The 27,196-nt window shown below is 40.9% G+C and overlaps 1 protein-coding gene across 6 annotated transcripts in view; it reads left to right on the top strand.

Moving 5' to 3' along the window:
• NUP214 (nucleoporin 214) overlaps window positions 1-27,196 on the top strand; it is a 103,482-nt gene that overhangs the window by 14,853 nt on the left and 61,433 nt on the right. For 5 of the 6 annotated variants that reach the window (XR_005364892.1, XM_038549004.1, XM_038549002.1 and 2 more), the window contains 10 exons: window positions 1,858-2,305; window positions 4,023-4,195; window positions 6,303-6,400; window positions 9,363-9,449; window positions 9,645-9,794; window positions 11,197-11,355; window positions 14,334-14,437; window positions 16,605-16,787; window positions 17,465-17,550; window positions 17,647-17,730. Coding sequence is in view for 5 of the 6 variants with exons in the window: in XM_038549004.1 (XP_038404932.1) it covers window positions 1,858-2,305; window positions 4,023-4,195; window positions 6,303-6,400; window positions 9,363-9,449; window positions 9,645-9,794; window positions 11,197-11,355; window positions 14,334-14,437; window positions 16,605-16,787; window positions 17,465-17,550; window positions 17,647-17,730 (1,572 nt within the window). In the remaining variant the exon portion in view is untranslated. The remainder of the gene's footprint in view (window positions 1-1,857; window positions 2,306-4,022; window positions 4,196-6,302; window positions 6,401-9,362; window positions 9,450-9,644; window positions 9,795-11,196; window positions 11,356-14,333; window positions 14,438-16,604; window positions 16,788-17,464; window positions 17,551-17,646; window positions 17,731-27,196) is intronic. The other variant, XM_038549003.1, reaches the window with a different exon arrangement.

Below are 27,196 nucleotides of genomic sequence, written 5' to 3'. Positions count from 1 at the left end.
TTGGTGAATGATCAGAAGTAGCAGTGCGGCAGTTTTCATATGTTCAGTTCTATTTTCAATTAAAGTGCCTCTAATTTCTTTCGGGTCCTATATGTACTCTTCATGTTGGTCTACTGAATGTGTGTGGAAGTGACAAATATCTATATGTTTGTGGTTTGTTTTTTGTTTTTTTTTAATATTTTATTTATTTATTCATGAAAGACACAGAGAGAGAGAGAGGCAGAGACACAGGCAGAGGGAGAAGCTGGCTCAATGTAGGGAGGGAGCCCGATGTGGGACTCGATCCCGGGTCTCCAGGATCACGTCCCGGGCTGAAGGCAACACTAAACCACTGAGCCACCTGGGCTGCCCATGTTTGTGTTTTTAAAGAAGTTGGTGGTTGCTGGTTCCCTATTTATTGTGTGAAAGAAATATTAACAATAAATTTGCTTGCATTATTATGCTTCCATAAAAGTGACAATTCACTGAGGTCTTCTTTTTTAGAAGTATTTTTATACTTGTAAGTGTTTCATTACTTTTGACATAGTGAAGGTAAATTTACAGCTCAGACAGTTTGGAAGAGTGGAGACCCACTAAAATAAGTTTATTGATTTAAAAAAATACTATTTTTTAATATATTTATTGAGTTAATTGAATTTGGCAAATTAACACATTTATAGAAAGTTGGGAAAATAGAAAAAAATTTAAACCTGCCCTCCTCTTCTCGTGTTTTTTTCATAAACATCTTTCTTCGTTGTTGTAATTCTATTGTATATACCATTGGTGTGTAGGTTTTTAATTTAAATTGTGTTTCTGTGTTCTTATATAATCTTTGTGATTCACATAAAAGAGTGCTTACTATTCCATTGAACATCTTTTAGCATTTGGGTTGTATTAAATGTGTTTTTCATGTTAGGTTATTTTTGTAGGCTTTATTCTTAGAAGTGGGATTTCTGAGTCTATTTTTTATGATTTTTTGAGACAATGCTAAAGTATTTTCTAAAAGATTATGCTAAATTTGGTGCCTACTAGTGATAAAAGTTTTCAGGTTCATGTTACCCTTCCAAGCATAAGGGGTTATACATATTTAAATTTTAAGGACAATAAAAAATATGCCTTATTTAAATTTGCATTTTTTTGATTACACACAGATTGAATGTATTATTTTATGAATTAGGTTCTCAGCTTATATCGTAGTCTTGGAATTTTTTTTTTGAAATTTCTTTATCTCAGTTTATGTGAGTTTTTTTAAAAATATAAAACATATTTGCTACAGATTTTTAAAATTTCATTTACCTTTTATGTAACTGTTTTTACACAGTCAAATCTTCATCTTTTCCTTTTGTGATTTTTTTTTTCTTTTGGTCACTTCTAAATTTCAGGTTGTTAGATTCAGTGACTTCACTCACTTTTTTGTCTCCTTTGTTTTGAGATGTATGTATACGTGAGCTTTTGTATACGTGGACATCTTTAATTTAGCTGGAATTGCTTTTAGTAACTGTTATGAAGTGGAGGTCTGAAGGGAAGTTTTTTCCTGATTGCTGTGAAATGTTGCAGAATGGTTTCTTTTTCCCTATAACACCGAGACACGCATTTTTCCTCTGGGATTCAGCTGTGTGTCCATGAAGTCCTGTTAACTTAATGCCTTTCCCTGTCTCTCTTTTCCTCTAAAGTTTTGTCCAACTTACTATGTGGAAAGTTTGCTGTGGCAGGTCCCCCATCAGCCCTGCTCTCTTTTCTCCCCCGCTCTTGAACTAGGACCTTTCTTTCTGTCTTCCCTCCGCTGCGAGTTTCTTTCCACTTGCTTTCTGCCGTATGGACCTCCACTGTTGCGGTGCTAACTTCTGTCTTCCTTTTTCTCCATTTCATTTACTGCAGGCAGTACTCCCACTACGCCAACCTCCTCTCAAGCCCCACAGAAGCTCGACACGCCAACCCCTGCAGCTCCAGTCTCTGGCCCACCTTCGTCACTGGCTGCCTCCCCCTCCACCTTCTCTGTGCCTTCTGCTGTTGGAGCCCCTGCCGTGTTCTCCTTTGGTTCTTCATCCTTGAAGTCATCTGGTTCTGTCCCAGGGGAGCCCCCTCCATATTCCAGTGGCTCTGTCGCATCCACCTTTTCTTTTGTTCCCCCTCCTCAAGCCTCCCTAGTGCCCACCCCTGTGGCCTCTCCCATGACACCATCTGCAACCTCGTTCTCCTTTGGATCCTCGGGGTTTAAGCCTACCTTGGAAAGCACGCCGATGCCAAGTGTCTCTGCTCCAAATATAGGACTGAAGCCTGCTTTCCCACCCTCAGCCTCTGCAGTCAAGGTCAACCTTAGTGAGAAGTAAGTAACACTTGAAGAAAGTTCGCTGCTTCTGTGGCATTAGTAGAAACATCACGTTGTTCCCTGGAAGTAGAGTCACGGTGGGTGGAGTTACAATAAATTTTTTCTTTTTCCTGTTTTCCAAAATGGTAACTGCAAATGGTGAGAATTCAAACATAAAAGGTTTGCATCTAATCAATGGATGGAGTCCAGGAGTCTCTTAGATAATTTTTTTTTAATCATTATAAGTTTATGTTTATATGCTGGTTTTTGCTTTTCAGATTTTAAATATAGAAGATATCCCTATCTTTATTTTGTTTTATTTATTTAGCTTGTTTTTTGAGAGAGAGCAAGCACAGGGAGGGGCAGAGGGAGAGGGAATCCCAAGCAGGCTCCACACCCAGTTTGGAGCTGGACTCTCGGGGCTGGATCTCACAACCCTGAGATCATGACCTGAGCCAAAATCAAGAGGCAGACCCCTAACCAACTAAGCCACCTAGGCACCCTGATAATCCTTATTTTAAAAAATGAAGCAATAAGGAATATACATCCTGGGTTGGGGGAGTGAATCTCTTAGAATCCTTCTGTCCCTTTACTCTGTGAACTGCTCTGTGACAGCCACTACGACGGTCTGTGAAGTTGTGCCCGTGTCAGGTGACTTCCCTGTGCAACAGTCCCCAGGGGCTTCTCACTGCTCTTCCTGGATAGTCCATAACTCCTTAACATGGTCCTCGGTTTCTTCCACGTGTGGGTCCTACCAGCTCACTCACATCCCATTTTGGACTTCTTTGTCTGCATCTTATGTTCTCCCTGCTGGAATGCAAGCCTTCTGCAGAAAGTGATCGCTGATACCCCATAACCCTCCCAAGCTTTCCTGCTCTCCTTTGCTGCCTTTTGTTGCCACGGAGGCAGTGCTGGCTGTCACCCTTGCTGCTGCCATTGTCACACAGCCACTTCATTCTAACGGCTGCCTAAGATTCTACTTTGTAGGGGAATCCCCTGGGTGGCTTAGTGGTTTAGCGCCTGCCTTTGGCCCAGGGCGTGATCCTGGAGTCCCGGGATCGAGTCCCACATCAGGCTCCCTGCAATGGAGCCTGCTTCTCCCTCTGCCTTTGTCTCTGCCTCTCTCTCTGTGTGTGTCTTTCATGAATAAATAAATAAATAAAATATCTAAAAAAAAAAAAAATTCTACTTTGTAGCCTCACTGTACTGTATGTGGCCAGTCGGCTCATGCTGGATAATTTAGATTGTTTACAGGCTTTTGCCCTGTAGGTAAAACTTAACTTTCCATGCCTATGAGCACCCTAAAGGTAGTGATCTGCTTTCCTCTGCCTTTCTGACTCCCCAGAGGAGGTGAGCGCCCCAAAGTGAGTTCTCAGTAATTTCATCGGCAGGACAATACTAGACATTCCTAAGTGTAACAGAGTCCTAGCCTCCTTTTTTTTTTTTTCCACTTGGTTTGATAGAAGGGAAAATAAATATTTCACAACCTGATAAACTTCATTTTTCCTTTATATAAAGAGCTCATTATAATTCATGGAATAGTTGACTCCTTAGAACACAGAGGATAAGATAAATGTTTCCTTGCAGCGTTCGCTTTTTATAAGAAATAGCTAAACATTATGTTTCACAAAGAAAACTATAGGAGCCGTAAGTTATCCATTGGTGGCATTGCTCATGATCAATGTGAAGGAGCCTCCTTGAGAGCGCTTCTCACACAGTTGGGCCGCCGTTTCAGGTTCACTGCAGTGGCTCCCTCCGCTCCTGCCATCAGCTCCCAGGGTGCACCCGCGCTGCCGTTCCCCTCCACCTCCAAGCCAGCCGCTTCTGGACCCCTCAACCACCCCACGCCCCTCTCAGCACCACCGGGCTCCGTGTCTTCAAAGTCCTCAGTCTCCCCCTCGGCATCAGGTATGATTTGAAGCAAACTGCTCCAGAGCTCAGCCCCAAATTCTTATGTTTGCATGTTTCCATTGTCAGGAGCCCGAGCTGCCATAGTCAGACTAGATCATTCATTCTTGCTTCCTATACCTCACACTGATGAGCTCTAACCTTTGTACTCTCAGTTGGGAAGATTGCCGTGGCCGTGGTGCTGCCATGCTTGGCTCTCCCAACATTTTTCATGATGCTAAGTGTGCTTGATGATTCAAAGGAAGTCTCTTGCTGTGTGACATCTGTCTTCATGTGGAGCCTGCCCTATATGAAGGGCAGTTATAGAACAATCCATGAAGTTCCCTTGAGGAGGAAAAGCCTGCAGTGACTTAGGCTTACTGCCTCTGATGGTTGTCCTGTGATTTTCACACCAGCCCTACTGTGAGCAAGTCTATTAAATAAAGATGACAAGTGGAATTGGTTCTCATAACCAAGTTGGATCGAAGGGCATGGTACAACTCCATGACCAGATGTACCTGTTTTTTTTTTTCCTTTCATATTTGCAGAAAGGTTGCATGTACTCTAATGAATACTGTGCCCTCCCTCTGCCAAGACAACACTTGGTAACATTTGGTGCCATATGCTTTGTGTTCTTTTTAGCAAAAATTTTTTTTCTAAAATATTTGAGAGTTAATTGCAGGCACTTCACCCCTAAATGTGTAAGCACGTATCTATTAAATATGGGGGTACGTGATACATTATCACGCTAAGGAGATTTAACCATAATCTACTCTGTAGCCCTCATTGACACTTCTGTAGTTGTCCCAGTAGTGTTCTTTATGGCTTTGTCCCCTCCAGTCAAGGACCATATGTCCTATTTCAGTTTTTCCAGTTTTTAGTCTCAGTGTCAAACACTTCTTTGCCATTCTCATATTTCTCCGCATTGATGTTTGTGGAGAGGTCAAGCCAGTGATTTGGGAATAGTCCCTCAATTTGGACTTGATTGTTTCCACACAACGAAATACTATTTGAACGTTTTGGGCAGTAATACCACATAGGTGATGGGTACATACATGTCCCATGACTTTGTTTTGTCCTGATATGAGTAGTGTGAATTTGCTCATGTGGTTAGCATGGTATTTGCCACATCTCTCTCAATTTTTAAGTGGGATATTTTCATGAATGTCAGCTATGATACCTAGCCAGACATGTTTGGGTAACCATTTAGTGTTTGAATGTCAGGAATAATGTTATCTTGGTAAATATTGAGCAGGCATTGAGTTGTGAATTCTTGAAATCCTCTCTCATACCTATCTTCCCTATTGCCCAGGAGAAAAGACTGCCTGTGGAGTTTGCCAAAGTCACCTCATTCTAGGACTTTCTTCCAATTCTGAAAGACATCTGTCTATGACCCAGAAAGTTAAGGAGTCGTGGCTTAGTTTTTTCACATCTATTTTCAGCGTAGGAGAGAAAATTTGAACCATGATGCCCATACACGATCTCCATTTCCATTGCTTACTACCCAGATCACCCTGCCCTGCCGTCGCCATTATTTAATTCTTAAAGTTTGGAGGGTGCTGGGAATAACACCATGGATCACAGTTCCATTGGCACTCTAGACTCCCTTGGGGATCCTTTCCCTAACAGCTCAGTCAGGTTCTCTGGAGGTGAGGTTTGGGTGTGAATTTTTAGTGTGTTTGTTTTTTAAAAGCTCTCTGAGTGATTCTAATGTGCAAAAGAGCAGGGCTTGTTCTAGAAGCTTCCAGGAGGGCCGTGAAGACTCTTATGAGTTCTACAAGGTACTGGGATTATTTAAACTTGTCCCTGGTTCCCAGAGATGCAGCAGGAGTCTCTGGGGAGTAAGGATGGGCCAGGGAGCCTCCTGGGCCTACACCTACAAACAGAGATATTCCAGTTATACCTGCTTTATAAAAGTGCCTTGCATTTAAAAATATAGCTTTTTTTTTTTCATTATCTAGGAATAGGCCTGACAAAACTAGGTGTCACTCTTGGTAACAAAAATCATAGAAGGGCGACCGGGGACACTGAGAAGCTTATTTTTTTTTAGCTTTGAGGAAAGGACACATATGCTGAGAGAAATAATGACAAGAAATACTATCTGTTTTCACTGACCTCTTATTTCCAGCAGGGCGGTCTGCTCAGGGCAGCCCAAGCCCAGTGCCCTCAATGGTACAGAAGTCACCCAGGATAACCCCTCCAGTGGCAAAGTCAGGCTCTCCTCAGGTATGTTTAAACCTAGCTTCCAATAGTGTGTGTATTCATCTACTGCCCCTATCATGCATGTTTATCATAAAGTGGGCTTTCATGTTTTAGAATTCATCCCTTTGAAATAGTACTGAGGGCTGTGTGTTGGGAAATACTAAAGTATGAACTTGGAACATTTGTAATGTGTGCTCCCAAAAGCCATTTACCTCAACCCCAGAGCCATAGTATTGTTGTCTCTGCTGGTTCCTGAGATTGTCCATACTGTGCTATTCACTTTGTTGTAATCTCTTTCTGTCTCAAGACTGTAGCACCTGCTTTTTATCTCCTTCCCAAAGTAACTGGGAAATCTATCCAGTGCCCTCCTTCTCTGTGCTTTCCAGAACATCTCAGTTTATCCATAACATCTTATTTTACTGAATTTTTTTACTGGCACATAATACACACAGGAAAATAAAAGTATTCCCATATACCAGCTGAGTATGCCTTGGTAACCAACACTCAGATCAAGAAGTGGCACATCACCAGGACCCTAGAATCCTCTCTCCTGTGTGCCCTTTTAGTTATTCCCCTTGATAAAAGGGCTACCTGCTATGATTTCTGACATTGGAGCTTAGTTTGGCCAGTTTGTACCTTCTCTAAATTGGAATCATACAGTATATAAGAATACAGTATGTATTCTTGTATCTGGCAGTTTGACTCAACGTTATGTTTGTGAGATTGACCCATATCACTGTGACTGTGTGGAGTTCATTGGGTGGTTATACTATAAATATTTATTCTAGCCATGACAGACATCTGACGAGCCTCCAGGTTTCAGTTATTACAAATAGCATTGCTGTGAGCGTGCTAGTTGAGAGGTCTGTGGGTGAATATACGTATGCATTTCCGTTGGAGTACACCGAGGAGTGGATTTGCTGGGTCATAGAACATATGTGTATGTTTCTCTTTCGTAAGTGCCCGCTGGGAGTATATGAGGGCCCAGCTGCTCCGTATCCTCATCGGTCTTTTTTATTTTCATTTCTTATTGTTGTATTTTTAGTTTTAATTAGTATTTCCCTGGTGACCTCAGAATTGAATATCTTCTTTAATGGGATATCTGTTCTTATATCTGTTATCTATTTTTCTATGGGGTTGTCTGTCTTCCTACTGATTTCTTTCAGAGTTCCTTGTTGGGTACACTCAAGCATGTGCACACACACATAATGCAAATGCTTTAATTGCTTTTTCTGTTCATGGTTTCTTTTGATAACAAGTTTTTAATATAGTTCAGTATATCACCTTTTCTTTTATGATTAGTGCTTTTTGTGTTCTGTTTAGATAGTCTGGTTCCAAGGTCAAAAAGATGTTTTCCTGTGTTTTTCCAAAAGCTTTATTTTCATGTTTAGATTTACAGTCTGTCACCTCAGTTTCTTATTATGGTTTAACTTAAAGAGAATTTTATGTCACTTTCCCACTTGATGGGATGCGTTCCCTGGGGACCAGAGTCGGGTTTTTCTTTCCGTTTCCCAGCCAACCCCATTCCTGCCCTCAACACAACCGCACAGGGCACACAGTAAATGCCCCACTTAGAGGTCTAGTTTTTGGCATAATCCTTGACATGTGGGACTTGTTACATAAATGCTTGCTGTTTTACGGGGTGCATAGTAAATGCCCAGCTTATAGGTTTAGCTTTTGGCATAGTGCATGACACAAGGTATTTATTAGGTAAATGCTTGCTATTTTAATGATTGCTAATGCAGTCTAAATATGCTCTATATGGTAATTGCTATAGTTATTAAATAATCTAAAAGCCATCTCAAGTTATAATGTCTCTACAGCAGAATTCTTGATTTCTCTCTTCCCCAGAGCCTTTTCTGGGTGGTTTGTCAAGCCCCAAACCCAGAAGTCATTCTGGATTCCCTCCCCCTAGTCCTTACTAGCGGAAGATCTCGTCAGCTGTCCTCTGATGGGGCATGTGCGTGGCATAAATCCGCATCTGTCACCCCTTTTAACGTCATATTTTAGACCATTGTCCTCTTTTGCTTCGTTATCCTCCTGACTGGTCTCCTTTCTTCTCTCTTGCTGACATCTCTGCTCGATTTAGCAGCAAGAGGGACATTTTTATTTTATTTTATTTTATTTTATTTTATTTTATTTTATTTTATTTATTTTTTTTATTATTATTTATGATAGTCACACAGAAGAGAGAGAGAGAGAGAGAGAGAGAGGCAGAGACACAGGCAGAGGGAGAAGCAGGCTCCATGCACCGGGAGCCCGACGTGGGACTTGATCCCGGGTCTCCAGGATCACGCCCTGGGCCAAAGGCAGGCGCCAAACCGCTGCGCCACCCAGGGATCCCAAGAGGGACCTTTTAAATCATAAATCAAGAAACAAACTCCTTGAACTCCAATAGTAGTCTTCCGGCACACTTAGAAAAACAGCCAAGCTCCTTGGGTTAATTGTACTTGACCTGCCCAGGCCTTTCCAGTGGCCCTACTCATTTCATTGGGCCCCAGATTTACTTCATCTCTTGGTTTCCAACATGCCAGATGTCTCCTGCCTTACATTCTTTGCTCTTCTCAGTGTCTGGAAGGTACTTCCCCCCAGAACTTACAGAGCTTTCCGCTTTGCCTCGAGGCTAGGTTCAGAGACTGTGCTCTAGGAGGGCGTCCTGGGCCCCCTCTTGTCCAGTAGTGCCCCTTCTCTTAAGTTCCTATTTACTTTTGTCCTGTTGCTATCACCAGCTGGAATGATCTGACTTGTTGGCTTTCTACCTGTTTTGGCCCAGCAAAATGTAAGTGCCATGAGAACAGGGACCTCCTCTATCTTGTTCACCTCTCTCTACACTGTCTAGAACATTCCTAACACAAAGGAGGTATAGATTCAAAAGAACAGGTGAGGGAAGAGTGACTGTATCACAAGTGTGCCAAGCACCGAATCAGCTGCTTCAAGAAGCCATACTGGTGGGGGCACATCTGTCAATCTGTGCTTTCCATTTCAGGCAAAATCACTTCAGCCTCCTGTTTCAGAAAAGCAGGGACATCAGTGGAAAGAGTCAGATCCCGTAATGGCTGGAATCGGGGAGGAGGTAAAGTCATTCCTGCAGATTTTGTGCAGAAGTTGCTCTGACCGTGAGACTGGAGTGGCTCTGAGTGCAGCCTCATGCATGAACTGGCATTCAGCCATGATGCACCCCAGGGGTGTGTGCTCTGTGGGTCCAGAGCAGTGACAGTGCTGCTGTGCCATTCACACCGAGGGGCTTCCTCTTTTGTGGCTTCTGCAGATTGCACACTTTCAGAAGGAGCTGGGGGAGCTGAAAGCCCGGACTTCCAAGGCCTGTTTCCAAGTGGGCACTTCGGAGGAGATGAAGATGCTGCGAACAGAATCTGATGACTTGCACACCTTTCTTTTGGAGATCAAAGAGACCACAGAGGTCTGTGCTTACTGATGTTCTTTCTGAGTTGAATTACACTTCAACAGTTGCTCTCCATGCACTCCATGGGTGTACTTTATTCTTTAAGGACCCTGGTGTTGTTTTTTTCAGAACGATGAGTAGTTTACCTAGGACTGCCCAAGTTCAGGTCCTGTCTTTTTTTTTTTTTTTTTTTTTTTTTTTTTTAAGATTTTATATTTATTTATTTATGAGAGACAGAGAGTGAGGCAGAGACACAGGCAGAGGGAGAAGCAGGCTCCATGCAGGGAGTCCGACGTTGGACTCGATCTCGGGCCCCTAGGATCACACCCCAGGCTGAAGGCAGCGCTAAACCGCTGGACCAGCGGGGCTGCCCTGGGTCCTGTCTTCAGCACTTAACACATTATGTGACATTAGGCAAGTTAATGTAGCTACTCTAGGTTTTAGTGTTCTCCTATAGAAAATAGAATAATAATAGTTCTACCCCATTGACACACAACAGCCATTCCATAAAAGTCTATTATAGTCACTAGTTTAGGTATATTTGAAAATTTACCATATTTTGTAATAAATTGCTTGGTTACAGAGTTAGGTTGAAGAGCATGTACAATATAAAAATATCAAGTATTTGTTGTTAATAGTATGTACTATGTTACTATTATTACTGCTTACTCTGTGCCAGGCACTGTGTTATCTCACTGAATCCTCAAACTGTCCTGTTTGGTAGGTGCTATTGCTCTGTGTCTCTCGCAAGTCAGGCATCTGAAGCATAGAGAAGTGAAATAATTTGCCCAAAGCTACCCAGTTACAGTGTGTCAGTCCCAGACTGTCTGCCGCCAGAACCCTACACTTCTGTTTTTGTTTTTTAAGATTTTATTTATTTATTCATGAGAATACACAGAGAGGAGAGAGAGAGAGAGGCAGAGACACAGGCAGAGGGAGAAGCAGGCTCCATGCAGGGAGCCCGACGTGGGACTCGATCCCGGGTCTCCAGGATCACGTCCTAGGCTGAAGGCAGCGCTAAACCGCTGAGCCACCCGGGCTGCCCCAGAACCCTACTCTTAAAGCATGCTGGGAAAGACGAGAGTTCTGCAGGGTGTCAGCAGTGGTTGTCTTCAGGTACCATCACATTCTTTGGTACCATCAGTGTTCCATCAGTTCTTCCTACTCTCTGAGTTTCTGGTCATTAGAGTATGTGTTTTTTTCAATGAGGAGGAAAAAAATAATTTTTAAAAAGTGAATATTTGTATTTTTCTTACTAAGCAGTGAACTACTTTTTTGTATGAATTTCTTTTTATATACTCACAGGTGCATCATGTAAACTACTTGAGAAACACCCAACAGTTGTCCTTGATCCAGACAAAAAGGTTTATTTCTCAGAAATATCACTCCTTGTCTCAATATGTCCTTGTACCTTTTCTAGTCTCTTCATGGAGATATCAGTACCCTGAAAACGACTTTACTTGAGGGCTTTGCTGGTGTTGAAGAAGCCAGAGAACAAAACGAGAGGGATTGTGACTCTGGGTATCTGCACTTGCTCTATAAGAGACCATTGGATCCCAAGAGTGAAGCCCAGCTCCAGGTAGGAGAATCCAGTCCAAATGAGCTGTTTATTTCTCTTATTTAAGATTTTATTTATTTATTTGAGAGAGAGAGGGAGGGAGAAGCAGGCTCCCCACTGAGCAGGGAGACCAATACGGGGCTCAGTGCCAGGTCTTTGGGATCATGACCCGAGCTGAAAGCAGGCATTCAACTGGCTAAGCCACCCAGGCACCCCTGTTTTTTTTTTTTTTCCTTAAGATTTTATTTATTTGAGAGAGAGCCAGAGCGTGTGCAAAAGCAGAGGGGAGGGGCAAAGGAAGTGGGAAGAGCAGGGAGCCAGACATTGGGCTTTATCCTAGGACCCCTCAGATCATGACCTGAGCCAAAGGCAGATGCTTAACCAACTGAGCCAAGGCATCCCCCGCCCCCGCCCCAAGTGAGCTGTTTGAAACAAATTCCTACAAGTCAGTTCTCCTTTGTGACGTTTTGATTCGGATACCTGCCCTTAGGAAGTTGTTGCCTGTGAATAATTTGCCGCTTTCCATGGATGTCCTTGGCTGTGACAAAGAAAAGAGCACTTCTCCACTTCATGTTTTTTTAGGATTAAAACTGACATTAGAATTCTTTCTTTTTATTTATTTATTTTTTTTTTAAGATTTATTTGCTTATTCATGAGAGACAGAGAGAGAGAGAGAGAGAGAGAGAGAGAGGCAAAGACCTAGGCAGAGGGAGAAGCAGGTTCCATGCAGGGAGCCTGACGTGGGACGCGATCCTGGGTCTCCAGGATCAGGCCCCAGGCTAAAGGCAGCACTAAACCGCTGAGCCACTCAGGCTGCCCTGACGTTAGAATTCTTGATTAAACTTTAAGTTTGGTAGAAAGCATACTGTGGAAAAAATGAATTTAAAAATATATTTATCAAATCATGTATAATAAGATTTCATGTTGCAACCACTCGTTGAGCACTAAGTACTGTGCTGGGTGTTTTTTGCACATTATTTCTAGGCTTCAAAACCAACTGCTCTGCAAGATGAGAGTTACTGATCCCATTATACAGATAAGGGAGTTGGGCCCCATGGTCTAAGGAGCTTGCCCATTATGATGATGTTAATAAGAGTGGAACCAGAGCCAAAGCTGCATCTGCTGGGCCTCTTTCCTGTACACCATACTTCAACATACTTCTCTCATTTATTCATAATTATTCTCTGTTGTAGCAAAATCTGATTTTTGTTTTCATCTTTTAGTTTACTGAAAATTGTCGCGTCGTAAACTTTAGTAGGGTCACCTCCTCCTCCCTCCTCGCATTTCCCCAAAGCCCTGGTAGGAAAGTGTGCATGGGTGGCCGCTCTGAACTTCCTTACCTAAGATGTGAGAAGTGTGTGAGTGTGACGAATCCCCTCCTGTCTTGAGAGTTTGACACTGTGGATTCCTCACTTTCTGCCATTTCCACCCCTTACCTGTCAACTGACTGATAGTAGGAAAATAATCCTTCTCCTGGAGAGGCTGAGGAACCCCTGCTGTGTCTCTCAGCCCTTTGGTGTTGCTGGAGGACTGTGGGTGTTTACTATCTTAGCAAGACAGAGCAGGCTCCCTGCCCGCCCCTCATCAAATTACCCATCTCAGTGTTGCATCTAGATACACTTCATTTCTTCTTGTGTTTTCACCTCTTGCTGTGTGTCCAAACTAAAGAAAACTATGCAGCTTTGGGGAAACACTTTCCTCATTCAAAAGGAAATGCTATTCTTTTTTGCACAGTACTAAGCTGATAATAATAGCTAGCATTGAGTACATATTATGTACAAGAAAAGGATAAGGAAACAGATACTGAAACTGTGCAGGAGTCACCATGAATAGATGCTGGGCCTGGAGTCTGGTACAGAGCCTGCACTCTTGACCAGTGCACTGTGCCCTGCCATCCCTGCAGCTGATAAGTAGTAGTAGAAAAGGGACATATAAACATAATGTGGGCTCTGTTGCTATGGCATTGCTGCAGATGAGGGAGTAGCTAAGCCACAGAAGAAGTATCTGTGAGAGGCCTTAAAAGAGAAGTTGGCTTTTCTGGTAGACAGAGTGGGAGGGCACTCAGAAGCAGCAGTGCTCGCGAGCACCTAAGACCTGGTGGCACCTTGAGTTGCTTGCAGCAAAGGACCTCCCTGCATCCATTCGAGTAGTGAGTTGCAATTTATACTTGATGCTAAGATTACTGCTACTTCCTGAAATCAGCCTGGCTCTTTTTATTTTTTTATTTTATTTTAATTTATTTATTCATGTACAACACAGAGACAGAGAGGCAGAGACACAGGCAGAGGGAGAAGCAGGCTCCATGCAGGGAGCCTGATGTGGGACTCGATCCTGGGTCTCCAGGATCACGCCTTGGGCTGCAGGCGGTGCTAAACCGCTGAGCCACCCGGGCTGCCCTGGACTGAATTCTTTAATTTTAAAGAAAATTACCACAGGCCTAAAATAAATAGGTGTGAATTTTAGTTAATGATCAATTCCATTTCTAGTGCTGATACTATTCTTTGAGAAGAGATGAGTTTTTCTCAACTGGTAAGAAGACTGTGTGTCCTGTGCTAAGAATAGGTTCAGATTTATTTTCAGCACTTTTGGAGGATAATTTTGTCTGTATTACATTTAATTTCATGGGTGGGAGAGCAAAAGCTGAATGGCTGTGCTGTTGGAACCACTGAGTGCAGTGGAAAGTTCCTAGAGCATGTTGAGTTACTTTATAGGAGCTGACAAATGAGAATAAGCAACAGTATTTGTTCCCTGGAGCCCGAGGCCAGCACATACAATCTGTTTCCTTGTGCTTTGTAACCGCTTCTCTGTCACAGTTAAAAAGGTTGGATTCTGTTGTTTTGTTTTAATTATATGTTCTAATGATTATATGAAAGCCTCTTGTGTTTTCTTTGTTATGGCTCTCAGTATAAAAAATATTGCAAAATTATTTTGATTGTTTCAATACACCCTCCTCCAAGCTACTGGAAAACTCATTTGCTTTCTCATTTTTTTTCTTGTAGGAAATTCGGCGCCTTCATCAATATGTGAAATTCGCTGTCCAAGATGTGAATGATGTGCTAGACTTAGAATGGGATCGACATTTGGAACAAAAGAGAAAACAAAAGTGAGCGAGGGCTATCTACCACGGGTTGCAGGAGATACTCTATAGCCTTTTTAAAAGATGATTTAAGGGCATTGATTTAAAAACCTTAAAATTCATTCTCTTTGACCCAGTCACTGTATTTCTAGAAATTTGTTGTACAGATACAATAACAACATTTGCAGCAATTTACATGAAAGAATTCACATTGCAGCAAAATTTACAACAGTGAAAAATTAAATTCAACTTACTATGTAGAAGTTAGAGGAGTGGTCAGATAAGTCTGGTCACATTTCACATTTTTTTTCTTAATGCAGAATATTATGTAATCACTCATTTCTTTTTTTACAAAAAAATATTAAATATATTTTATGGGGCAGCGGTTTAGCGCCGCCTGCGGCCCAGGGTGTGATCCTGTAGACCCAGGATCAAGTTCCACGTTGGGCTTCCTGCATGGAGCCTGCTTCTCCCTCTGCCTGTGTCTCTGCCCCCTCCTCTCTCTCTCTCCCTCTCTTTCTCTGAATAAATAAATTTTAAAAATAAATAAATAAATATATTTTGTGTATTAAGTGAAATTTACAAAATAGGTAATCATATAATGGTAATTATTAAATCCAACATAGGGAAAGGTAAGACAAAAATCATACTGGATGATCTCTGGAAATCTAGACAAGAGGCTAGAAATAAATTTCACAATATTTGGTTATATCTGGGAGATGGGATAAGAGGGATTTTTCTTTTATACTTTTCTGTATATTCTAAATCTTCTTGTTAAGGAAACATTCCTAATTAGTGTGGATAAGTTAGAAGGAAGAGAAGAAGAAAGGCACAGGAAAACCTTGTTACTACCCTGGTCTTCTGTGCCCAGATGTTTTGTTGTATGTCATCTGTTTTCCTAAAGGAATAGAAAGCAGTACATCATGAGAACAGTGAGGTACCCGCAGGAAAGCCGAGAAACAGATCAGCCTCAAAATGCTCAGTTTCTGAACCACTTACACCTGATGAGTGTGATTAGCCCTGTAAAGAAACAACCAGGAAATGATCTGTTTACTTGTTTATGAAGTTGTGGGATCACAGAACTTGCAAGTGGGACAAGCTGGGTGTGATGGCAGGGGCTGGGTTACAATGTGCTTAAAATTCAGTAAACAGAATTTAATACATTATATTGTACAACAGGGTGGAAGGCTTTGTACCTGAATTGAGAGCCTCCATTTGGAGCATAGATAGGGGAAGGTAGAGGTGAGCATTGAGCTGTAGGTGCTGGTCAGGGGGAGGATTCTGTGCCTGGGCACTTGTCCCCTGGGCAGTTGGACCCCATTAGAGATTTCACAGCTCACTGCACTGGTTCTGAATTCACATTCAATTGCATGGGAGGGAATGGCTTGACCCAACAGCAGGAGCCTTCTGTTCTGCGTGACAGATGGATTTCTCTCTGCTAATTAATAAATTGGCTTCTTAGAAAGTGTATGATGCTAACAGAGAAACTGGGCTTTTTCTCCTTCATGACAACCATGGATTTTCCACTTTGTATGTCTTTTTTTAAAAGTTCCTTTTCTGCAGAGATTTAAGTTCATAAATTTATAGTTTTCTAGCACATCTCTGTCTTTTGAGTCTTTCTGAATATTGCTGTACCCTACTGAAATGCCTTCTTAAAAATTTATGTTGAACTGCCCTGTCACCGGAAAGAAAGGGACCGTTGTTCCTTTCTTGTTTTAGATCCTTCAAGTGGGGTACCTTAACTCCCTGTTGCCAAACTGAGTGCTTATCTCCATGTTTCTTCACAGCACTCTAAAGAAGTGACTCCTCCTCATAGACCTCTAGTGGACCCCAGGGCTTTTCTTTTTAGTGTAACTTACATGCAGAAAAATACACAAACCTTAAGTATATAGCTGAATGTATCACCTCTCCCCCCTGTTTTTAACTCTGTCTCCCATCCTTTTCTTCCCTGGAGCCTCTGTGAGGTTTGGTCTGATTATGCCATCTTTTGCTACAGGCTCAGCCTGCTTACCCTAAGCTTCTCCTTCCTCATCCTGTATTATCCTTGTAAAGCTTTCATCGAAACCCTTTTTATGTTCTGGTTAATTTACCATTGCCGCTTGACCACTGGGTGTTCTACATTTTGTTCTTTCACTGTTAGAGTTGTAGTATTTGGACCATTCATGTCAAATTCTTTCTTTCTTGCTGTCCACAGGCGCTTGCTTGTGCCAGAGCGAGAAACACTATTTAACACCCTAGCCAACAACCGGGAAATCATCAACCAACAGAGGAAGAGGTTGAATCACCTGGTGGACAGTCTCCAGCAGCTCCGTCTCTATAACCAAACCTCCCAGTGGAGCCTTCCCTCGGATGTCACCTCCCAGAGCGGCACTCCTGGGTGTGCAGGGAAATGGGCCTGTCCGTGGTGCTGGCGCTTGATGAATGTGGTTGAAGGGCAAATAACCATTTTGGGGTCAGGTGTAAAAGTCGCAGAGTAGTTCAGATGTGGGTGTGCAGGTGACTCTGCTGTCACCTGTGTGAATCTGGTCAGGTTTCTCACCCTCTGTGATCCTTTGTTCCTTTGCCTAAAACATGGGAATAGCAATAACTGCCTCCGGGGATTATTGGAGAGGTAAATTAAGTGTGCCAGATGAAATAGGTGCCAATAGACGATGGCAGATTTTATAGAGATGTTGTTGTTCTTTTGAAAATTAACTGGTAGAATTAGGTGGACTAACGTGTCTAGAAGCTCAGGCTTACCATTTTGTTTGAGTAGAAACTTTCAGACTGTTTACCCCTGAAGTTACCAGGGTATTTGTATGTTTTTCCCTCTAGGCTGAATGTATACATCCTGGTTGCCCTTTGTACTAAAGCGCTTTTAGTGCTGCGTTTGCTGGGAGGTAGGGAGCAGGGTGTAATGTTGAGATTGTAATCTCTTTCCTTTTGAATTGGTTATGTTGATTGATGGGTCAGATTTCCCATCTCTATATTAAGGAGGCTTTCATCTCTGGCACTTACATTTGGGGAGATTTCTCAGGTCATAGTTGATTTGTAGGTAACACGATCCTCTTTTAGTTTTGACAGTGATCTCGAGAGTCTTCGTAATGCTTTGTTGAAAACTACCATAGAATCTCACACCAAGCCCTTGTCCAGAGTGCCAGGTAAACACATTCTCATCTTCAACTCTCTGTATTCCCTTTTATTGACGTCTTAAAATCCAAGTCTGAAGCATTTATGGGTTCATGTATTTCTTGCAGCTAAGCTGTCCCCTGTGAAACAAACCCAACTGAGAAACTTCTTGGCCAAGAGAAAGACCCCCCCAGTGAGATCCACTGCTCCAGGTAAAGGGAACTGGTCCTGAATTTTTTTAGCATAAAACATGCTATACCTGGTATGGAAGTAGAATGGAAGGAGGAGTCTATGAGTGTATCCATGTTTGCGTGTCTGTGTTTTCCTGTAGTTCTTAATAGGAAATAGAGAAAGTGTCCCCAGAATCTGTTGTCCATCTGAATATTGGAGTAGTGAGCAGCTTAGACATACTGAACAAAGCAGTTGAAGGTAGGTGCTGTGGCTCTGACACTGCTCCATCGTTCTTTGGTTATGTGGTGGTAATTCCCAAGGGTTTAGAGGAGGCTGAGCTGGTGCCAGGGATCCAGGCCTCCTCTTTGGAGATGCTTTACTTGTCTAATTTGTATGGGGGTTTTGGGCAGCCTGGGTGGCTCAGCAGTTTAGCACCACCTTCAGCCCAGGGTGTGATCCTGGAGACCTGGGATCGAGTCCCACATCAGGCTCCCTGCATGGAGCCTGCTTCTCCCTCTGCCTGTGTCTCTGCCTCTCTTTCTCTCTGTGTCCCTCATGAATAAATAAATAAATAAATCTTTAAAATAATAATAATAATTTGTATGGGGTTTTGAGCAGAATTGCAGTGAGATGGGGGAACTACTTAGGAAATGGCAAAAAACTACTAATTAGAGAATGATGGCAAAACGCACTTGCGGAAAAGAAGCCATGTGATTAATGAAAAAATTTTTGTCATTAAATTATCTAGAGTATTGTCTCAATTTTCTTTTTAAAAAATACTTGTCGGGACGCCTGGATGGCTCAGTGGTTGAAAGTCTGCCTTTGGCTCAGGGCATGATTATAGTTCAGGGATTGAGTCTCACATTGGGCTCTCTGTGACAAGACTGCTTCTCCCTCTGCTTATGTCTCTGCCACTCTGTGTCTTTCATGAATAAATAAAATCTTTTTTAAAAATTGTCATATGGGAAGCCTGGGTGGCACGGTCATTTCTTGGTTTCAGCTCGGGTCAAGATCTCGTGATTGTGGGGATCAAGCCCCGTCTTGGGCTCTTGCTTAGTGCAGAGTCTGCTTCAGATTCGTTCTCCCTTTCTCTCCCCCCCTCGCCCCACTTGTGTACACTCTATCTCTAAAATGAATAAATGAAATCTTTTTTAAAAAACTTAATTATGTATAACTTTGTACAGAATGATGCTTTGCTTTAGTAGCAGTCATATCTGCTTTTTTAATTAAATTTTGTTGAGAGTTGAAACTTTTTTTTATACACCCACAAATGCTTTTTGGTAATTAAAATAGCAGAAGGAAATTCAATTTAATCTTATTGTACCATGATTTATTAATTTTTCTACAACCAGTTAATGTTGAATTAGGTAAATAGTAGTCATAGACCAGGGAATTTTTTTTTATTTTATTTTATTTATTTTTAATTAATTAATTAATTAATTAATTTTTGTAAGTAGGCTCCATGCCCAGTGCAGGGCTTGAACTCATAACTCTGAGATCAAGAACTAAACTGAGACCAAGAGTCAGGTACTTAACCAACTGAGCCACCCAGGCTACCCGACAAGGGGATTTTTAATACTTTTTTTTTTAATCTAAAGAGTACATTTTCTTGATGTATGATTGGAAAAATAGAGAAAATTCTGAGGAAGAATAGAAAATAATTATCCCTCAATCCAAGTATGTCATCAGTTCATTTTGGTTTACTTCCAAACTTTTTTTCTTTACGTATGTAAATTTGATATTTTGAAAATGAGATTGGGGCTATAAAATGTGTAGTTTTGTGTCCTAACAAGTTCTTGATATGAAACAAAAAGTAAATATTGGCAAGGATATGGAAAAATTGAAACCCTTGTATGCTCTTTGTGGGAATGTAAAATGGCACAGCCACTGTGGAAGACAGTTGGGTAGTTTCTTAAAAAATGGGAAAGAGAATTACCATGTGATCCAGCAAATCACTCATGAGTAGGTGCCCGAAAGAATTGTAAACAGGGTCTCAAACAGGTATGTGTGCACTCATCTTCACAGCAGCACTATGCACAGTAGCTGAAAGGTAGAAGCAAGCCAGATGTCCATCAACAACTGAATGGATAAGTACACTGGAGTAAATGTGCACCCTCACAAGGAAGGAAATTCTGATGATGTGCTGTGCTGTGGATGAACTTCGAGGACGACATGCTAAGAGAGATGAGCCAGTCACAAAAAGGCAAAACACTCTGTGATTGTGCTAATATGAAGTCCTTAGAGTCATCAAACTTACAGACACAAAAGGAATGGTAGTTGCCAGGGGCTGAAGGGGAGAGAGAATGGGAAATCATGTAGACTGGGTACAGAGTTTTGGTTTTACAAGATGAAATGAATTCTGGAGATGGATGGTTGCACAACAGTGTGGATATACTTAAAACCAGTGAAGTGTACATTTTAAAAATAGTTAAGGGACAGCCCGGGTGTCTCAGTGGTTTAGCACTGCCTTCAGCCCAGGGCCTGATCCTGGAGACCCGGGATTGAGTCCCATGTCAGGCTCCGTGCACAGAGCCTGCTTCTCCTTCTGCCTGGGTCTCTGCCTCTCTATTTCTCTCTCTCTCTCTCTCTCTCTCTCTCTCTCTCTGCCTCTCTCTCTCTCTCTCTCTCTGTCTCTCATGAATAAATGAATAAAATATAAATAAATAAATAGATAGATAAATAAATAAATAACTTTCATGAGCCTTTCCTCTGCCTTCTCTTTCTTTTTCTTTTTCTTTTTTTCTTCTTTTTTTTCCCTCTGCCTTCTGTTTTTAAATATTGAACATATGCCTTGTAATGACTGCACACTATTTCCTTATATCAGAAGTCTATAATTTACTTATCCAATTGCAGTTAAGTGTTAATCTTATTGCCAAGATTTTACTCAGAATATCCTTGTTCACAAGTCTTGAACCACATCTCTGATGGTATCTTTGTATTAGGTTCCTTAGAAGTAAGATTTATGTAATTTATTTGCTCATTCAACAAATATGATTGCCTGTTTTGTCCCAGACATTGGTTAATAAGAGCAACATGGTCTCTAACCACATTAGACTTTCAATTAGGAAGATAATACAGACATTAAGCAGAAACTGCACATTATACTTATTTAAATCTAGGAAATACACCATGACGAATAATTCAGAGCATATAAACATTTAACTTTCAGTGTCATGAACTACACATGTACAGAAAAGAAAAAACAAAAATATCCATCTGTGTAACCTCTACCCAGATTAGGAAACAACTTTGTCATTGCCAGCTTTCTAGCCTCCTCTTGTGCACCCCAGTCTTCTCCCAGGAGGTACCACTGTATGGACATATATGAAAGTGTGCCTTTGCTTTTATTTATTTTTTTTCCTTTTGACATTTGCAGTTTTTACTTAACTATTTTGAAAAGTTTCAAAACTCCAGGTGCAAGAATAATACTGAGCACCCACCAACCCTTCACCCATATTTCCTAGTAATGGTGGCTGCCGTCGCTTTACTTTTTTCCTCTCTACCACACATGCTCACATTATTGTTATTGTTATTTTTTAATATATTGCTTATAAAAATACTTTCTTAATATATTAAAAATTAAGTTTTAGTTTCAGGTGTACAATACAGTGAGTGCATCAACAATTCTATACATTCCTCAGTGCTCATCATAATGTGTCGTCTTTAACCCCCATCACCTATTTCACCTTCACCCAGTCCTCCACCCGCCTCCCCTCTGGCAACCAGCAGTTCTCTTTAGTGAAGAGTCTGTTTCTTGGTTTACCCCTCTCTCTTTTTATCCCCTTTGTTTCTTAAGTTCATATATGAGTAAAATGATTTGTCTTTCTCTGACTTACTTTGCTTAGCATTATACTCCCTATATCCATCCATATGGATGCATGGCAAGATTTCATTCTTTTCATTCTTTTTCTACTTGCACACACACCCTACATCTTCTTAATCCATTCATCTATTGATGAATATTTGGGTTGCTTCCATAATTTGGCTATTGTAAATAACGCAATAAACATAGAGGTGCATGTATCCCTTTAAATTAGTATTTTTCTTTGGGTAAATACCCAGTAGTGCAATTCCTGGATTATAGGGTAGTTTTGTTTAGTTTTTTTGAGGAACCTCCATACTATCTTCCACAGTGGCTACATGAGTTTTTATTCCTACCAGCAGTGTACAAGGGTTGCTTTTTTGCCACATTCTCATCAACACTTGTTTCTCGTGTTTTTGATTTTAGTGATTCTGACAGGTGTGAGGTGATGTCGTGTTGTAGTTTTGGTTTGCATTTCCCAGATGATCAGTGATGTTGTGTATCTGTGGGCCATCTGTATGTCTTTGGAGAAATGTTTGTTATGTTAATGTCTTCTGCCCGTTTTTGGTATTGAATTGTATAAGTTCTTTTTATGCATTTTGGATACTAATCCTCTATGGAATATGTCATTTGCAAATATCTTCTCCCATCCGGTACATTGTTTTTTAGTTTTGCTGTGCAGAAGCTTTAATTTTGGTGTAGTCCCAATAGTTTATTTTTGCTTTTGTTTTCCTTACTTCAAGAGACCTATCTAGAAAGATGTTGCTATGGCGGATGTCAGAGAAATTGTTGCCTGTGCCCTCTTCTGGGATTTTTAGGGTTTCGGGTCCCAAATTTAGGTCCTTAATCCTTTTGAGTTTATTTTTGTGTGTGATGTAGGAAAGTGGTCCAATTTCATTCTTTTGCATGTAGCTGTCCCGTTTTCCCAACACCATTTGTTGAGAGAAAAAGACTTGACAATATTAAGCTTGGCAAAAATGTAGGAAACTGAAATAGTCATACCTTGATGTTTTGTGAAAGTAAAATAAGCTGGTACAACCACTTTGGAAAACTGTATAGAAGAATCTACTGAGGCTGGGCATGTGAACAGAGTACTTTTCCCCATTGCATATTCTTTTCTCCTTTGCCAAAGATTAATTAACCATATAATTGTGGGTTTATTTCTGGGTTTTTTATTCTGTTCCATTGATCTGTGTGTCTATTTTAATGTGCCAGTACCATAGTATTTTGATTACCAAAGCTTTGTGATATAACTTGAAATTGGGAATTATGATACCTCTAGTTTTGTTTTTCTTTTTCAAGATTGCTTTGGCTATTTGAGATCTTTCGTGGTTCCATGTAAAGTTTAGCATTGTTCTAATTCTATGAAAAATGCTGTTGGTGTTTTGATAGGGATTGCATTAAATGTGTAGATTGGTTTGGGTAATACATTTTGATAATATTTGTTCTTCCAGTCTGTGAGCATGGAAAGCCATTTCTTTGTGTCATCTTGAATTGCTTTTATTAATTTTTTATAGTTTTCAGAGTACAGGTCTTTCGATTAGTATTTTTGATGAACTATTTGAAAATAGGTTGTCAACTGGACTCATTACTCCTAAATATTCCAGCATGTGTCCTTGAAGAACAAGATGTTCTCTTACACAATAATACTATGATCAGATTTAGGAAATGTAACATTGACAGAACATCTAATATGCAGTCCATACTCAGTTTGCCAACTGTCTTTCTTTTCTTTTTTTTTTTTTTAATTTTTTATTTATTTATGATAGTTAGAGAGAGAGAGGGAGGCAGAGACACAGGCAGAGGGAGAAGCAGGCTCCATGCACCGGAAGCCCGATGTGGGATTCGATCCCGGGTCTCCGGGATCACGCCCTGGGCCAAAGGCAGGTGCCAAACCGCTGCGCCACCCAGGGATCCCGCCAACTGTCTTTCTTATGACCTTCATAGCATCACTTTTTTAAAAATCAAGGATCCAGTCCAGGATTGGACATTGCACTAAGTTGTCACCCTCTTTGGTCTCCTTAACTTTGCTTTTTTGGTCTGTTTTACTACCTGAGCATGTCTTCGCATGCCTGTCATTTGGTGTTGCCTATTTTTGGGGGGGGTTTGGATGCTGTGTATATCTGTTTGTTTATTCTCTGGGTGGATTTCTCTTGTTCCACATCAGGTTTGTAAGAGTCATCCATGCCATCACAGGTAGCTGTGATTTGTTTTGTTGCTGTGTAGTATTCAGCTGTATAAATGTACAGCATTTGCTTATCCATTCTCCTCTTAGTGGACATTTACTGTTTCCAGTTTCTGGCTGTAATAGAACAGAATGTTGTTCTGAACATCTTTGGTCACATGGCTAGGAATGGAATTGTGGGCTCGTACTCTGTCCACATGCCCAGCCTCAGTAGATTCTCCTATACAGTTTTCCAAAGTGGTTGTACCAGCTTATTTTACTTTCACAAAACATCAAGGTATGACTATTTCAGTTTCCTACATTTTTGCCAACTTAATATTGTCAGCCTTTTCCCTAACTTTTAACTACTCTGATGTAACCCTTGTATGTGTTACCAAGTATTTGGTTAATAGTTGACTTTTATAAAATGTGCAATTGCATCTTTTGCTCATTCGTCTATTGGGTAATCTGTCTTACTGATTTATGAAAGTTCTCATTCATTCTGGATACCAGCCCATTGTTGGTTATATGGGTTGTAGGTACCCACTTTGTTGCTTTTCCCCCTCTTAATCATGTCTTTTGGCAAACAGAAGTGCTTTGTTTTATTTTATTTTTTTTTTCTTTTTTAAAAATAATTTTATTTATTTATTCATGAGAGACACAGATAGAGAGGCAGAGATATAGGCAGAGGGAGAAGTAGGCTCCCTACAGGGAGCCTGATATGGGACTCGATCCTGGGACTTTGAGATCGCGCCCTCAGCCAAAGGCAAACGCTCAACCACTGAGCCACCCAAGTGTCCTGAAGTGCTTCATTTTAAAAAAGACTTCTCGGCCTTCTCTTTTGCAGTTGGTACTTTCTGGATTCTATTTAAGAAATACTTCTCTATTGCTGAGTAACAATGATACGTGTGTACCTTTATTATTGTCTGTGGAAATATTAATGGTTTGCCTTCCAAATTTAGATCTACCTGGAATTGATTTTCTTTTAAACAGATATACCAAGGTACTACTTATATATTGAAAAATTCATCTGAGTGTAGAGTTTGATGATTTTTATTAAACTTACAGAATTATATAATCATCACCACGTTCCAGTTTTAGAACACTTCTACCACTCGGGAAGTTCCTTCGTGCTTATTTGTAGTCATTCCTTCCTTTGCCCCCAGCAACCACTAATCTCTGTTCTTTCTGCAGGAATCTGCCTTTTTTTGAAATTGCATATAAATGGAATCATATGTCGTTTGGTTTCTTTCACTTAGTATATTTTTGGGATTCATGATGCATAACATGTATAAGTAGTTCATTGCTTTTAGTTGCTGAATAATAGTTTATTGTATGGATTAACCACATTTTATTTGTACTGTCTGGAATTGATTTGTATGTAAGATGTAAAATTTGGCTCACGTGTTTTATATTTAGGTATCTGATTGTCCCAATAATGTTTATTGAAAAGTCTCCTTTCCTCCCTTAGTGGCTACCTTTGTTGTATGTAAGTTATCCTTGTATATAGGTCTGTTGGTCTCATACACTAATTAAAAACCACTGCTGCCACACTGCCTTAATTATCTTGTACTAAAATAAGCCTCAGTGCTGTTCTTCTTCTAGATTCTAAAGCTGTGCTAATACAGTAGCCTATTTAAATTTAAAGTAATAAAAACTGAATCAAGTTAAAAATTCAGTTATACAATCCCAGTAGCTACATTTCTCAGTAGGCACATGTGACTGGCAGCTGTTATATAACATAATAGTAATTTCATCATCACAGAAAGTTCAGTCTAGGGCAGTGGTTGGCAAACTTTTTCTTTAAGGGCTAGGTAGTGAATATTTTAGGCTTGCTGGTCTCATGGTTTCTGCTATACCTAATTCAGCTCTGCCTTTGTGATGGAAAAGCAGCTACAGACAATATACAAATAATGAGCATGGCTGTGTTTCAATAAAACCTTATTTATAAAAACAAGTAGCTGGTAGTTGTAGTTTACTGACCCATGATCTAGAATATTTTGGCTCTTCCTAGTGCTTTCCATTTCCATATTAATACTGCAATTGTCTTGCTAAATTCTGTCTCCCTCAACCCTTGAAGAAAAGTTGAGATTTTGATTGGGATTGGATTAAATCTCTAGATCAACTTGAGAGAATTGGTATTTGTACAGTGTTGATCTTTCAGTTCCTAAACATGGCATGTATTTATTTGGGTCTTTAATTTCTCTCAGTATTTTCTTCATGAAGGACACACCTTTTGTTAGATTTACTCCTATGAGTTTAATATTTTTAATGTTCTTATAATTTCTTCATTAGATTTCATTTTATGGGGCAGCCAGGTAGCTCAGCGGTTTAGCGGCGCCTTCAACCCAGGGCGTGATCCTGGAGACCTGGGATCAAGTCCCACGTCGGGCTCCCTGCATGGAGCCTGCTTCTCTGCCTGTGTCTCTGCCTCTCTCTCTCTCTCTCTCTCTCTCTCTCGTCTGTGTGTCTCTCATAAATAAAAACAAACAAAAAAAGATTTCATTTTATGTTTTACTTTATGTTAGATGTGATAATAGAAATATATTGGATCTCTTGTATGTTGACTTTGTATCCAGAAACCTAGCTAAACTCATTTATTCAGATAATGTCTTTGGGATCCCTGGGTGGCTCAGCGGTTTAGCGCCTGCCTTGGGCCCAAGGTATGATCCTGGAGTCCCGAGATCCAAGTCCCACATCAGGCTCCCTACATGGAGCCTACTCCTCCCTCTGCCTGTCTGTCTGTCTCTCTCTCTCTGTCTCTCATGAACAAATAAATAAAATCTTAAAAAAAAGATAATCTTTTTTATCAAAGATAATAATAGTCTGACTATTTCTTGGGCTTTCTATGGGAACAGTTATAGTCTTTATAGATACTAATACTTTGGTTCTGCTTTTTTGGTCCTTTTTTTTTTTTTTTAAAGATTTTATTTATTCATGACAGACACAGAAAGAGAGGCAGAGACACAGGCAGAGGGAAAGGGAGAGAAGCAAGCTCCATGCAGGAAGCCCAATGCGGGACTCCACCCCGGGTCTCCAGGATCACATCCCGGGCCGAAGGCGGCACCAAACTGCTGGGCCAGAGCTGCCCGCAGTCCTTTATTTTTCTTGCCTTATTACCCTTTCTAAGACATTGAGTTTTGTTGCTATTATCTCTCAAGAACTAAGATTTTTGGGAACTGTTTTAAAGCAGTGTGGCTCTAAAAAAATGGAGGATTTGTGTTTATTTTCTGTGTATGCTGTTATAAGTTATCATAGATGTAGTGGCTTGAAGCACCACCCATTGATTCTTGCACAGTAGTGTGGGACAAAAGTCCAGGCGCAACACGGCTCAACTGTGTCCTCTGCTCAGGGCTCCCAGGCTGAAATCAAGATGTTGGCTGGGACAAGCTCTTATTTGGAGGCTCTGGGGAAGAGTCCACCTCTAAGCTTATTCTACTTGTTGGCAGAACTCAGTTCCTTGCAGCTGTCGGAGTGAGGTCCATGTTTCTTTGACGTGTGTTCCTGGCCCCTTCATCTGCACGCCAGCAAGAGTACATTG

The sequence above is a fragment of the Canis lupus genome, chromosome 9 (assembly GCF_011100685.1).
Source record: "Canis lupus familiaris isolate Mischka breed German Shepherd chromosome 9, alternate assembly UU_Cfam_GSD_1.0, whole genome shotgun sequence".
Lineage (NCBI taxonomy): Eukaryota > Metazoa > Chordata > Mammalia > Carnivora > Canidae > Canis > Canis lupus.
Note: the sequence above shows the minus strand (reverse complement) of the source record. Positions and strands in the feature narration are given on the sequence as shown.